At 47.9% G+C, this 13,105-nt stretch overlaps 4 protein-coding genes across 4 annotated transcripts; 3 read left to right on the top strand and 1 right to left on the bottom strand.

The window, feature by feature from the left end:
• Positions 1-51: 51 nt before the first annotated feature.
• Positions 52-2,440, bottom strand: CDV56_101787 (uncharacterized protein; the record flags this gene model as incomplete). Its single annotated transcript, XM_026755406.1, has 4 exons — positions 52-1,501; positions 1,569-1,844; positions 1,899-2,296; positions 2,351-2,440. 4 exons carry the CDS (start codon positions 2,438-2,440, stop codon positions 52-54), a joined length of 2,214 nt encoding a protein of 737 aa, XP_026611217.1.
• Positions 2,441-3,124: 684 nt separating this feature from the next.
• Positions 3,125-5,927, top strand: CDV56_101301 (glycosyltransferase; the record flags this gene model as incomplete). Its single annotated transcript, XM_026754920.1, has 6 exons — positions 3,125-3,230; positions 3,316-3,943; positions 4,037-4,228; positions 4,281-5,048; positions 5,104-5,647; positions 5,724-5,927. The coding sequence occupies 6 exons, from the start codon at positions 3,125-3,127 to the stop codon at positions 5,925-5,927; spliced, it is 2,442 nt and encodes an 813-aa protein (XP_026611216.1).
• A 530-nt stretch (positions 5,928-6,457) lies between these two features.
• Positions 6,458-7,164, top strand: CDV56_101103 (uncharacterized protein; the record flags this gene model as incomplete). Its single annotated transcript, XM_026754722.1, has 3 exons — positions 6,458-6,589; positions 6,675-6,785; positions 6,874-7,164. The coding sequence occupies 3 exons, from the start codon at positions 6,458-6,460 to the stop codon at positions 7,162-7,164; spliced, it is 534 nt and encodes a 177-aa protein (XP_026611215.1).
• A 51-nt stretch (positions 7,165-7,215) lies between these two features.
• Positions 7,216-7,735, top strand: CDV56_101022 (uncharacterized protein; the record flags this gene model as incomplete). The annotated part of the gene is made up of 2 exons (XM_026754641.1): positions 7,216-7,433; positions 7,498-7,735. The coding sequence occupies 2 exons, from the start codon at positions 7,216-7,218 to the stop codon at positions 7,733-7,735; spliced, it is 456 nt and encodes a 151-aa protein (XP_026611214.1).
• Between the last annotated feature and the right edge of the window lie 5,370 nt (positions 7,736-13,105).

Genomic DNA, 13,105 nt, shown 5'->3' with positions numbered 1-13,105 from the left:
TAAATTTTGACACCAATTGCACCTCAACCGAATTTTGAATCGAAATCCATATCATGTTGTCAATTCTCTCTTGAGCCTGTTCTCGTCCATCTGGTACGGCTCATTTGCTTCTTCACGGGCCAGGTCGTTTATCCACCTTCCGTTGGGCTGAATGTTCTCACCCTTTGATAGCTTCGACCCCAGGTATAGCCACGACAAGATGTTACCCACCGTACTGACTTCATCACTCACGCTCTTCGCTGCGTACCCGCTCATACGGTCATACAACTCTGGATCTGTCCAGAGTTCAAGTAGATGCTCCGCTACCGCATTAGTGTCACCAACATCCACCAGGAACCCATTTTCGCCGTGTTGGATTTGTAAAGGAATCCCACCAGCTCGAGTCGCAATTACAGGCTTGCCTATGTGTAGTGCCTCTGAGACTTTTACCTCAAATCCCTCCCGAGTGGAGAGCTGGAGGGCAATCTTCGCTCTGGACAGGAGCGTATGAAGCATCTGGTCACTAGGGCCAATGCGCATGACGCAGATGAGTGACTGCAAGTGTTTCAGATGCTGCTCGATGAAATCCAAGGTGGTATCCCAGACCAGTGAGCCGTCTGGATCATCCACTGATCCGTGTCCACAGATCAGCAATTTTGGAGGCTTCAAGTCCGGACATGATTCAACAAGACACCGGTGGAATGCCCCGTACGAGATGAGCACATCTTGGATCCCTTTGGAAGGGTCAAACCGGGCAACTTGGACGATATATTCCTCTAGGTTCAGCAGAATGTCAGTGGTCCCCAGCCCGACGAAGAGAAGAGAAAAGGATAAGAGGGGTTGCTGACCATCTGGGAATTTAATGTTCGTCATGAATTGCTCTCTACACTTAGAGTTGAAGATCCGCCCATAGTAACTGGCGGTCCAGTCTGTCATTGGCTTGTTCAGCCCATCCAGCCAATCTGTTGACGCTGGAAGATATCCAAGCTTCTGTTGAGGTACATCCTTTGGGACAAATGCACGCACAGGGTGACTGATGAACAGATCTGCCTGCTTGATCGCCTCCCACAACAACCCCCAGGCTTCAGCCTGGGGAGTCCCGGGAGTGTCCGTCAAATCACTTCTGATCTGTATATGACTACGAAAGATGACTGGCCGATCCAAAGTCTGTTCCTTGATCAATGGAATCAAGAACGGTAGCTGCGGGTCATCGATGATGATCACATCTGCGCCGCCCTCCCATGGAGGAACCAAAGGGCCATTCTTCTGGAACCAGGGGGGAGGAGGCGGGCCATGTTTTGTAAGCCAGGGATAGACTTGTGGGCCAAACTTCTCGAGCAATGCAGGAATCTGTGATCCTTCTGCTCTGAGCCAATATCGTTTTGCGTTTTCAAGCACCCAACCGGAAAGGACATCTCTGTCCTCCTTGGTGAATCGTGTTCCGGGAGCGGCTACACCTTGCAGAATATTATGGTTGTTCTTGGTGATGCGGAAGATACCATGTCGTGGTTTCGGGACATACCTGTCGCACTTCGTGAGCGGAAAACAAAGAGACTTGCTACTGAGAACCGAGTCCGGTGAAACCTTACCACTTAAGATCAACTCCAATTGCTTTCGCAAACCTAACCATGGCATGGCGCATGAGCGCCACACCACCGCCCTGCGGAGTCGCACTGAAGAAGGCTATTTTCACTCTGCGTTGTTTCAGATCACTCGCATACTTGTTCACGGCAGTCCATGTTGCGGCTCCGACGGTTTTCTCGTAATCAGCAAGCCTCGTGAGTCTCACATGGAATGCGGCATCAACCTCGACGAGACCTCGAAGCCCGATCTCCGGAACAGGCGCCTGGCTGGGACCGAAAAACCTGGGCAAGAGTGAGGTCCTCAATCACGAAGGCAGAAAGAAAAGGAATCCTTACCGAATGCATTTTCTTGCAATTGACTCCGCTTGCTCATCCAACGACTTATACGATATGTCTTGCTCGTACAAGCCCCAACTCACATGCTCCTCTGCTTTGCGCAGTACGATGGGGATGATGTCGAGCTCAAGCCAAAGCAGGGAACAGAGCTCAGGGCACCTCTCAGCTAATTCAGCCTGCATCGCCACGCCGATGAACTTCTCGCAGTGCTCTTCCTGATACTCTCTCAACTTGGCCAGGATGAAATTTGAAAATTCCAGCCAACCCTGGTACCGATTGCCTGAGCGGAAATCATACTGCGCAAAGTCTAGTAAGTAGGAGCTATCGCGCACGGCAATGGCAAAGGACGCTCCAGAAGAGAACACATGAAAATGAGTCGCGATACCAGCGTAGATGGCCTACACCGTCAGTAAGAGGGCTAACTTCCTATTGAAATATGAATAACAGCGTACATTGAACGGTGGCCCATGCCAGCTGTCCTTCTGCAGCTGAAGGCTTAGCCTGCCCAAGTCATGTACAGAAGTCCGTCTCTCAGATTTCATTGCTATGGGCAGGAGTAGGAATAGACACACTGGAAATGCTGGTTAAGTGGTATATCCTATTAAGTAGTAGGTCAAGGGGTATTATTAACAGGATATATAAGATAAACCTTTACTCATGTTAATTTTCAAAGTGCAATCAGGGACAAACATTATTCAAAATAGAACTATAACATCATATATGATGATGGTGTGATTGAAGCACCTCTTGTTGATGTCATTTCTTATGAAGGAGGAAGTGCAGCTGATGTTTGACCTATCCCAGCCCAAAGTATGTCTCTCTTCTGGGTGTAGATCACACCACTTGTAAGGATTCGCTATGGCTGGACTTTCGAAGAAACATGGTACAGACATAGTAGACAGTGCGGGGTTCCCTGGGTTACAGCGTCATTGACTCGGTTTCACAAACCCATGGAAACACATGTTTGAACAACCAAGGATACATATCACTTTAATTGTTTCTATAATAAATAAGTTTTACGCCCCGTCTGTTCATCTCCAGCTACTCCGACAGGGAGATGGACTGCGAGTCTTTTCTTCTGTACTTTGAGGCTTAAGGTCATGAATTGTAGCTGAGAGTGAACGTTAAAACACAGTCCAGACTGCAACCGATCTTTTTGGCCCTCAGGACTCTCAATGGGTTTCTTATCCACATTGTAGCGCACAACTTCTGTGTTGCTGAAAGCTATGGCCACCGCACAACTAACAGGCGATATTCCCTCGGGCAACTTGGGGATTTCCAGGCGGGTCAACTTATGGAGGAAGAGGCTAGACTCAGTTGCTACACTATCAGGTGAGAGCGTCTGAGGTCACCGGTGTGGCATACAATCTCTGAAGTCGAACGTCTAATTGTGATAACGAGGTGCTTCAATATTTAGGATCGGGACGCTTAGACCTTGACTTGACCGAACAGAACCTTGCGAGACTGTTTGCTCGAATCCAGACTTATGGTTACCCGTCATCTGGTAGCGAACCTATTGAGCAGGTACCACCTCCAGTTACCAATTTCGAGGAAGAGGGTGCACCTCCCCTCTATCTCAACATCGTGATTCATGTCATAGGGTCTCGTGGGGATATCCAACCCTTCATTGTACTCGGCAAGTCCTTGAAACGATACGGCCATCGCGTGCGACTGGCAACACATTTGGCGTTTAGGAGCATGGTCAGGGAGAGCGGCTTGGAGTTTTTCAACATTGGAGGTAACCCTGAAGAGTTGATGATGTTTATGGTAAAAAATGCAGGGCTGTTACCTGAATTCAAGACCATCCGAAGCGGAGCCATCAAACAACATCGACGCGACATGGGCGACATTATCAGCGGCTGCTGGCGTTCATGTTTTGAGACTGGAGATGGGACACAGGGGGATCAGGCCTCGGATGATTCCGCGACTGATGGAGGTTGTCTCACAGCACCCTTTGTGGCTGATGCAATCGTGGCCAACCCACCAAGTCTTGCTCATATTCACTGTGCGGAGAACCTGGGGATTCCACTTACTATAATGTTTACGTCAGTTCCTATCAAGGCAGCGACTGGTGACATTAGAGAAGATGCTAAGTCAACTTTATTCTGAACAGGATGCCATGGTCACCCGCTTGCCAGCATCCGACGGTATAGCACCAAGCCGACAGTGGCGAATTTCGTGTCCTACGCCGTTGTGGATATGCTCATTTGGCAGGGCCTTGGCGATATCATCAACAGATTCCGCAGGAAAATACTGGGCCTAGATATCTTGGATACTGCACAAGCACTGGCTCTTGTGCATCGGTTACATGTTCCGCATGCTTATCTGTGGTAAGGTATCTGCTACCTCATAAAATGAAGTTGGACTGAGAAGATGATTCAGGTCTGCTGCTCTCCTTCCCAAGCCACGGGATTGGTCCAGTGATATTGATGTTTGTGGGTTTGCCTTTCTCGCCTCAGCAAGCAACTACACGCCTCCAGACGACCTGCTTGCTTTCCTACACGCGGGTTCACCCCCAGTATATGTAGGATTCGGATCCATTGTCGTGGAAAATCCGCAAGAATTGAGCCATATTGTATTCAAGGCTATCCAAAAGACGGGCCAGCGCGCCATTATCTCCAAGGGCTGGGGGGGACTGGGAGCGAATGAAGTAAATATTCCTGAGAATATATTCCTACTCGGCAGCTGTCCTCATGACTGGTTATTCAAGCACGTCTCCTGCGTTGTTCACCACGGGGGTGCTGGGACTACAGCTGCCGGGTTGAAACTAGGATGTCCAACTGTCATTGTTCCATTTTTTGGCGACCAGCCTTTGTGGGGATCCATAGTCGCTCGCCATGGAGTTGGTCCGCCTCCAATCCCTTACAGAGAGCTCCCAGTGGACAAGCTTGCGGACGCCATTCTGGTGGCTCTGCAACCGTCTTCCCGCCAAAAGGCCCATGAACTTAGTAATGTTATAAAACAAGAATCCGGAACAGAAGCCGCTATCTCCAGTTTTCACCGCCACTTACATGATGCGCGAATAAGGTGCGCTCTGTGCCCGTCCCGACCAGCGGTGTGGTGGCTGAAGGGCCCTGATGTCGCCTTAAGCGCCTTTGCAATGACTGTATTGGCAGAGGCTGGGCTCATGAAAGTACGTAATCTTAAGCTGTAGGTGAAAACTGATCTTCCTGTGTCCTCACGTTGAAGTTGCTGAAAGGCATAGATACCGCTCCGAAGAATACGACACTGCCAGAGACCCTGAAACTCCACTCAGTGCACTGTCGCAGGTGCTAATAGGTAGCATGGCCAAGCTCATGATAGATGTCGGCGATGTCTCTTCAGAGATCTTTACTGTCATTTCGGGGAAACGCTTTCGCAAAGATGCTAGCGGAAGAGGCCAGAACGTCGAAGCTGAGGCGATTATAAATGAGCTAGTAGCATCTTCTGAGGATCCCGGTGGCGTCTTCGCTCACAACCCGTCCCTGGTTACGGCTGCCTGTGATACGGCGAGTATATTGCCCAATAGGCGCGATAAAATGCGAGAAAAGCAATACCCGTCGAAGCCTGCCCAATTTCTTCCCAAGGCAGCTGCTCGTACAGGCCGTCTGGCCCAAGAGGTCCTGAACATTTTGACCATACCCCCAATGGAGATCACTCTTACAATATCTAGAGGTTTTCATAATGTGCCACTGGTCTTTCACGATGATACTGTGAGGGATTTTCCAAAGGTGACTGGAATGCAAAGTGGACTACAAGCAGCAGGAAAGGTATGTCGTCAACATCTCTTCTGTCTAGCCCTCTTTGCGACAGCTCCAGCTGCTAACATCGCTCATTGTCATGCAGGAGCTTATGTTTGGCGTATACGACGGTGTCAGCGGATTGGTTACCCATCCTCACCGGGGTCTTAAAGATTCGGGAGTTAAAGGCTTGTTTCATGGCGTTGGGAATGGACTTGCAGGGTTTCTGTCCAAACCAATGGCAGGTTCGTCCATAGTTCCTCATCTCCTCGAGCGTCACTGGCGCCGGAAGCAGATGGTAGTATGCTAAGTCTTGCACAGGACTTTTCGGGGTAGCAGCATATCCATTGGCTGGTCTGCATAAGTACCTTCAACAGGCCCTATCTGAAGGAAAACAAGGTCACATTAAGTGTGCACGAATTGCTCAAGGAGTGAGTGAATATCAGTGCTCCTCACTTGAAGAGCGGGAAGATGTTATCAGGAGATGGCAAGGTCTAGTTCAATCTAGCCATGATGGTAATGTGTTTTAAGAGATATTTATTTTGATTCATGACAAGCTTAGAGAGAAATTTAAACATTATGATGGGTGCTTCATTAGCATTTAACTGCTTCATCAGGCGGTTATAGAGATGAGGCTAAAGGACATTCAGTTAGCTACTGCATACCCCACTCCTGGGCCACTTTTCATTTCACATTAAGACACTAAGCTTTGGTACTGGAAGGTCTACTAATGCTTATTAGTGCTCTTCCAGCCTCCCGCCAACTCCCGGGCTTGAATCTCATTTTGTTTGCTGCTTCTGTGAGGAACAAAAATCATCTTCCATCTCCTGACGCAACATCATGGTTGCTCCCCCCTCCCGTCCCTTCCACTGGCCGGGTGGCATTCCCCCCGCGATCCAGCTAGATGCCAACGGCGACATCACCCCCGAACAGGCCAGTGAGGAGGCCAAAGGGTGGTTACTCTTTGTGGAGGTAAGAAATTCTGCCCCAAACTTTGTGTGCTATAAATAGAAAAGCAATCATAATAAGCTTTCATATTTGATGATTTCAGGAACAGTGGGTCCCCCGTGCAATCGCCAACATCCCTGACGAAGATGGAGATTACGAGGTTCGCCAACGACGAGCACTAGTGGAGACATGGGCAAAAGCCAGCCAAGAGTTCCGTGATGTATGCTTTCCCCCTCCTCATCAATTGAACTGCAAGCAAAAAAAGAAAGAAAAAAACTAACAAAAATGAACTACAGTCATATCATCAGCGAGCCCCATTGAGGAACGCACTGGACTACCCTAAAGAGATCCTGGAGAATGCCCACCATTACTACGACTCTCCCAGTTTCATGTGCCTACCACCGCTGGGCCCGTCCTACCGATTTAACCGGTCCAAATGGATCAAGCTATACATTCTCTCTTGCCGGTTGGACGGTGAAATGGGGCATTGCCTTGACCGCTACGGGTCTGATCACGGTGGCATTGATTCCAACCCTGCGACATTTCCCGACCCCTCCACAGTCCAGATCACTGACGTGCTGCCAAGGGCCATCCTCTAAATGGCCAATTATGATGCTATGACCATGACCCGACGAGGCACGGTCCTGTTCATGAGACGGCTATGTCCTTGGTTCCTGGTTACGGCGGATGATCTGGATACCGGCCACATCACCATCGTCGAGTTCAAGCGGAACGGCCAAGTCCGGGAATCCTTCCGTCGACGGGCTTGCAATATGTGGCCTGTGTATCTGGAGTACTGTACCGGTTGCAGGGACCTTGGGCAGGTGAAATGGGACGGGGTTGGCGGGGGGGATGAGAAGAACTCCGAGTATGTGACCCAAGAAGGAAATAAGAACAACATGATATATCTGTGATGGCTAACCTAACAGTAGTCTGGATATGACCCAACCCGTGATCGATATCCTGGAGGGAGCCAAGGCCCGTCGCGAGTTTCTCTTCGGGTTTGATGGCGCCCGGGACGGGTGGACGGAGGACATTGAGATCTACGCACCGGGATACCTGGAGATGGAAGCCGCAGGAAATGAGGCAGACTATGATCACGCACGCTTGATTGATCCTCAAGATGCATATTATATTCGGACACGTATATATCAGGGACAGATCAGCTGACCAAAGTATGACTTGTCTTTTTCGTATAGAGAACCAGATATGAATCAACTACACCCCAACATACAAAAAAACTTCTGGATTCCATTAATATTGCTAAAATGGACATATATGCACACCGAGACATAACCCTACCGGTGCCAATGACCATGGTGGCCAGCGTGATGGTGGTGGTAGTTCAAATGCTGGGATTCCTAGTTGTTTCCTTGGAGTGTTGAGTTGCCGAGGAGGCTAGATTCATTGAAGTCGGGGTGGGCTGCTCGTCTACCCCAACATCTCAGCTGTTCTTTGCTCAAGCAAATCTTCAACTTGATCTGCAGGAACGGCCTTGACAGTTTCCCGCCAGTTATTGGGGAGTCGGACCTCTGTGTCCATGTGTCAGCCAAGTAAACTACCAAGTACCAGGGAAAGGGAATGGGGAATCTGGTGCAGACCATACAGCCTCCACCGTCTTCGCTCGCGAAGTGGTATCGCGCTTACCTCTCCCTCCTTCTCCAGGTCCTCCTAGTAAGGTTAACACGCTATTAAATGCGTCGCCAACTTTCTCCCAGAGCTCTCGGCGCAGGTGCCTGAGCTCAGGGCAGTCCAGAAGAACGTGGGTCACACTTTCCCGCTCGCCGCAGACGCACCGGTCGTCGTCACGAAAATGGAAAGTCTTGGCATATGATGATAACCAGCAATGTCCCGTCCGCAGCTGCGTCAGTAGGTAGGCTCGATTTCGAGGCAGAGATCCATAGAGTCGTCTCGTGTATTTAGCCGGCAGTGCGTTGTCGATCTTGCGAAGGTGGCCGCCATTCCGAGACCCTTTCCATTCCCTTTCCCATTGGGCGTGGATGCCCTTCCTGATGTGGGCCCTCTCGCGCGATAGCAAGAAGGAAAACGGGTGGGTTTGGCCCGGTATGGCTGCGTCTTTGGCCAACTGATCTGCTGTCTCGTTCCCAGGTTCGTCGTAATGCCCCGGTATCCACTGCAAGCTAACCGCGATACCGCGGGTCTTGGTATTTATGGCTGCTCGTAGGATGGCGTGGATGATCTGTTGTCCGGACTTGTTCCCCGGGTTCTGGATTGCTTGTAATGCCGACATACTATTACTGAGGATGGTGGCGGATTTCACCCGCGTGCCAGTCGATCTCCGACGCTGGAGGGCGATACCACTTCGCGAGCGAAGACGGTGGAGGCTGTCTTGGACTTTGCGGAAGCATCACAACGGTTCCGAAGCCGCGCGCCTTGAGGGCAGCAATCTAAAAGCAACGGCTACTAGGCCACGGCAGGCCCCGACGAGGCTCTAAGTTCGTTTAGGAAGTGGTATACGATACATGAATTCAGATTTGCTATACGCGCGAAGTGTCCTAGGTCAGCGATTTCTGCAAATAACCTATAGTATCTCATCTGTGGCATTCGCTCTAATCGCCGTTGACGTACTATGTATTTTCCCTATGGAAGGGGGTGAAAACACAGGATCAGACCTCTGGTTCATCTCTGCAACTCTTGCCGTGCTGGGAGCTATAATGAACCTAGTGACTCAGTTTCTCTTCAATTTTCTCGACATGACATATTCCTTAGAATATTTCGCCCTCTGGATCCCATTCTTACTGATTATTTTATCAGCTGCGGTCTTTATTGCCGCACTAGTTAAGTTACATTCTTCCCCGCATTCTATCAACTCTTACCTTCTACAGATTACTGTGGCAGGTCTGGCCACTACTATTACAATAATTAGCATTTCTTTATTCAGTCGAGTATGCAGGCGCCTTCTTCCCTGTGAATTAATTAAAGAAGCTGAGTCAGGCAGATCTCAGACACCTCAATCGCGCACGCCTTACAGAGATGATATATCCGTTGAGGGATCTACACAATTCAAATCCTAGAAATGCTCTACGCATTACTGCCCCTATCACAATATAGGGTTGGATCATCAAAACTCTACTTAGCGCTATAGAAGGACATTATGCATTTATTTCCTAACAGCCAAAAGTTTTGCCTTGCTTTTAACTTACTTTTATATTGCCTTGCTCCCTTAAGCTACAAAAGCAGTTTCACCAATAGACGCCCATTAAATCTCCAAGCGCCACTGCCAAGCCACCAGCCACAAAACTTGGTGTCCTCTGTAATTTATATAATTGTTTTAACCCCGCATATGTTATAACGTCCCTCCACTATCAAAGACTGTGACATGCACGGTCAAACTACGCAAACTATAAAATGCTCAACTATGTACCTTATTTCTCTCTTTAAGCCTATCTCTCTACTATTATTTGGAAAATAGGATCTATCTAAATGATCTAATAGCAGATAAAGCTATGTAACTATGCTAAACCCTAACCCTGAAAATTAACTAAGGACTGAACTCCTCTGCTCTAGACCACCGCGCGATAGTTATACATTAAACAGAAAACCATAAATAAACATTTAAAGACAACAGGTGCTCCGTAATTTTTAGGAGCTTAATAGAAGAAATTAAGATAGCTCATTTGTATGCTCTTCAAACATATATATAGTATCAGAGTATAGATTATGCAATCACCAATAGCTTTGAATTAGATTGGCAGCAGAGCAACGGACTAATTAAAATGAAATTAAACAATCACATTCAGGTGTAATTTTCCCTCGTTCCTACTCAGAGAACTCAACCTAAAGTATTAAAGCAGCCGAGAATCCCATCACTGTTTAAAAACATCCATGTCTAGTAATTGTCATCCTTCATACAGAATTTAGTCCGCTATACACCTCAACTTTACCTAAGCCATGGGTAAATCTGTTAGCCAGCGACCATGATATAGCACACCCATTGTAGGAAGAGAAGCAAATACAGAGTCTGCTTTACCATGAAAACTTTTTCCTGATCCATCATTAAGAGTTGTAGGAATGACTTGATTGTGAAATGCTCCGGGTGGGTTACTTTAAGGTAAGCCTTATATATGTGGCAGCTAGAATTTTAGACCTCTTTAATATAGCATAAACAGTCACAGTTAAGTATAGAACCCTATTTAGACTGATCAGAAATTCGGAATTGTACTGTATGAAGATTTGCGAGGAAAAATAAGCTCCTCCCCAGGACTTGCGGAATACTTGCAAGATCAAATAAAGAGAAGTGGGGGAGTCTTATTCCATAGTATTTTTTAGAATGGAGCGAAGTTGAGCATGGAAGTGTATGGGATCTGCTCTACGCACACTTTCCTAGTTCTGCGGGCACTTCCATGGGCAAAAAGCCACAATCCACGACCGCTCCTGGTTCTACGGGCACTTCCCGCTACAGATTTGTTGGACAACTATCGGAGCATCGAGGGTGTTATCGAACCCTTGACGGGTCCGTTGCCATTCCAAAGGAGGAATGGAAGACTACTGGCGGTTATTGCTATCACGAAGAAAGAGCACTTCAAGGCAAGATGCCTTAATCCAAAGCCTTGGATAGCAAAACACAGCCGGAAGCTCAGTTGCGCCTTTATATTCAACATATACTTGGCGATGGTCTCTTAAATAGCTACTTTCATTTCTGACAGTTTGGATCTCCAGTTGCGCCTTTATATTCAACATATACTTGTGATGATTCCTTCAATCTACTTTCAGTTTTTTATGCAACTTGAATACATATATGTACTATAGAAGGAAGGGGAAGGACGGCGCCATCATCTGAGTCAAGAGCATCACTCTCTAGCTGCGAAGCAATGCTCCTTCGCCGCTTACCAAGTACGCGTTCACTCTGGGTCATTCGCTGGTTTGCCCCTGTAATGTGGATCTGATCAGTAAGTAAATCATCCTCCTCACTATCACTGATCGGATAAAGACTATTCTGAGGAAGTGGAGAGACCCGCTCCTCATCCTCAAAGAACATATCCTCATTATCAAAGGACTCGTTGAGATATGTAAGCAGTTCCTCTTCCGTCTCAAACCTTGATGAGCACATGTACATCATCAAATTTTGGATTGTCGTGGAATTGAGAGAGCCACGACGATAGTGACAGATATCCCGAGCATAATTAAACATACGCTCCACCCCAGCACCAGTGGCAGGAATTGAGAGCATATCTCGAGCAAGAGTAGCAAGAACAGGGAATTCACTCTGGTGCTCCCGCCAAAAGGTACAGGGTGCAACATCAATTGTCCCTAGGATATCAGAATATCAGTATAAAAGCTTCTTGTAGCAAGAAAGATCCTGAGCTTCTGACAGTACCTCGTCTGTTTCCAGTCTAGCGAGAAGGTCAGTTGGAATGGGAGTTTGCTCATAGTCACCCTGCAGCTGTTCCAGATCAAATGTTAAAGGTGCCTCCTGGTCTATGCTTGAGATACAGTGAGGATTTCGGTATGGAACATTGCGGTCACAGCCCCGAGGTTCCTGGAGATAACAGTTGTTGTGCTGAAAGAACTCGCCGACATCTTCTGACAAGTGTGTAGGACCGTATACAATGGTGTATATCTGTAGAAGCTTTCGCAATCCGTGATCTTCCTAAAGATTGTTCAGGCGCTGTTGAATGAATCCTTAGTTGCAGCTGGAGTTCCAAGTCTGCAACATGACCTATAGCTTCTTTATTGGCCTTGCTCGACACTCTGTTTGTGGATGGATCATATGAAATGTTGGTGATTGACGGAGCTTGATTTTGTAGTGGAGAGAACAATGAAACAGAGAGATTTGTGACCTATTTGTATTTCACTGTGCCTTAGCCTATCACTCTATGGATCTTGGTCACAAAACTAACCATGCCAAAGCAGACAAGACCTTCCTCAGTTGTATTGACCGTTCGCAAAGTAGGATTATTGACGTCGCAGCTGCTGATGTCGGCCTTGATACCCTCAGTGGATTGATCCATGCCGCTCACTATACCACCCTCTGTTTCTGCAGTAGAGTTGTGGTACATTGGTGACTTTCTCGGACTCGTGGTGGAATTGCCAGAGAAAGAGATATTTTCACATTGTATGGCAATGTCGGGACGTAGAGCTGGAGGAGTACTTGTCTTGCTGTCGACAATTTCGCTACTGCCATTAAATTGGCGCAGGAACTCGGGGCTGCAAGGCCTTGCAAAGGCCAGGCCGGATGTGCATTCAACATGCTGTAACTTTTGTCGCTTTTCTGGTGTCCCATTAAAAACATTTCTCGATGGTAGCCGTGAGGAAAACGACATGAGGGAATTTGCAGGCAGGCCAAGTAATTCAATACTCTTAAAAATGAAACTTGAAAACTTGAATCGCCAACTGACTGGCAAGATCTGACAAGTTCGATGTGCGAAAAATGATCTCGGTGAGGCTGATAGCTGAGAGAATCGGGAAGCGCCAAGTGTCCAATTAGGATGGCTCAGGGGCCAACTATATATAGGCTGACTAAGTCGGGACGCTAAACCTAAACGGGATGGAATCCTGACACCCCCCCTCGGACCGACT

This window comes from Aspergillus thermomutatus, assembly GCF_002237265.1.
Source record: "Aspergillus thermomutatus strain HMR AF 39 chromosome Unknown NODE_242, whole genome shotgun sequence".
Lineage (NCBI taxonomy): Eukaryota > Fungi > Ascomycota > Eurotiomycetes > Eurotiales > Aspergillaceae > Aspergillus > Aspergillus thermomutatus.
Note: the sequence above shows the minus strand (reverse complement) of the source record. Positions and strands in the feature narration are given on the sequence as shown.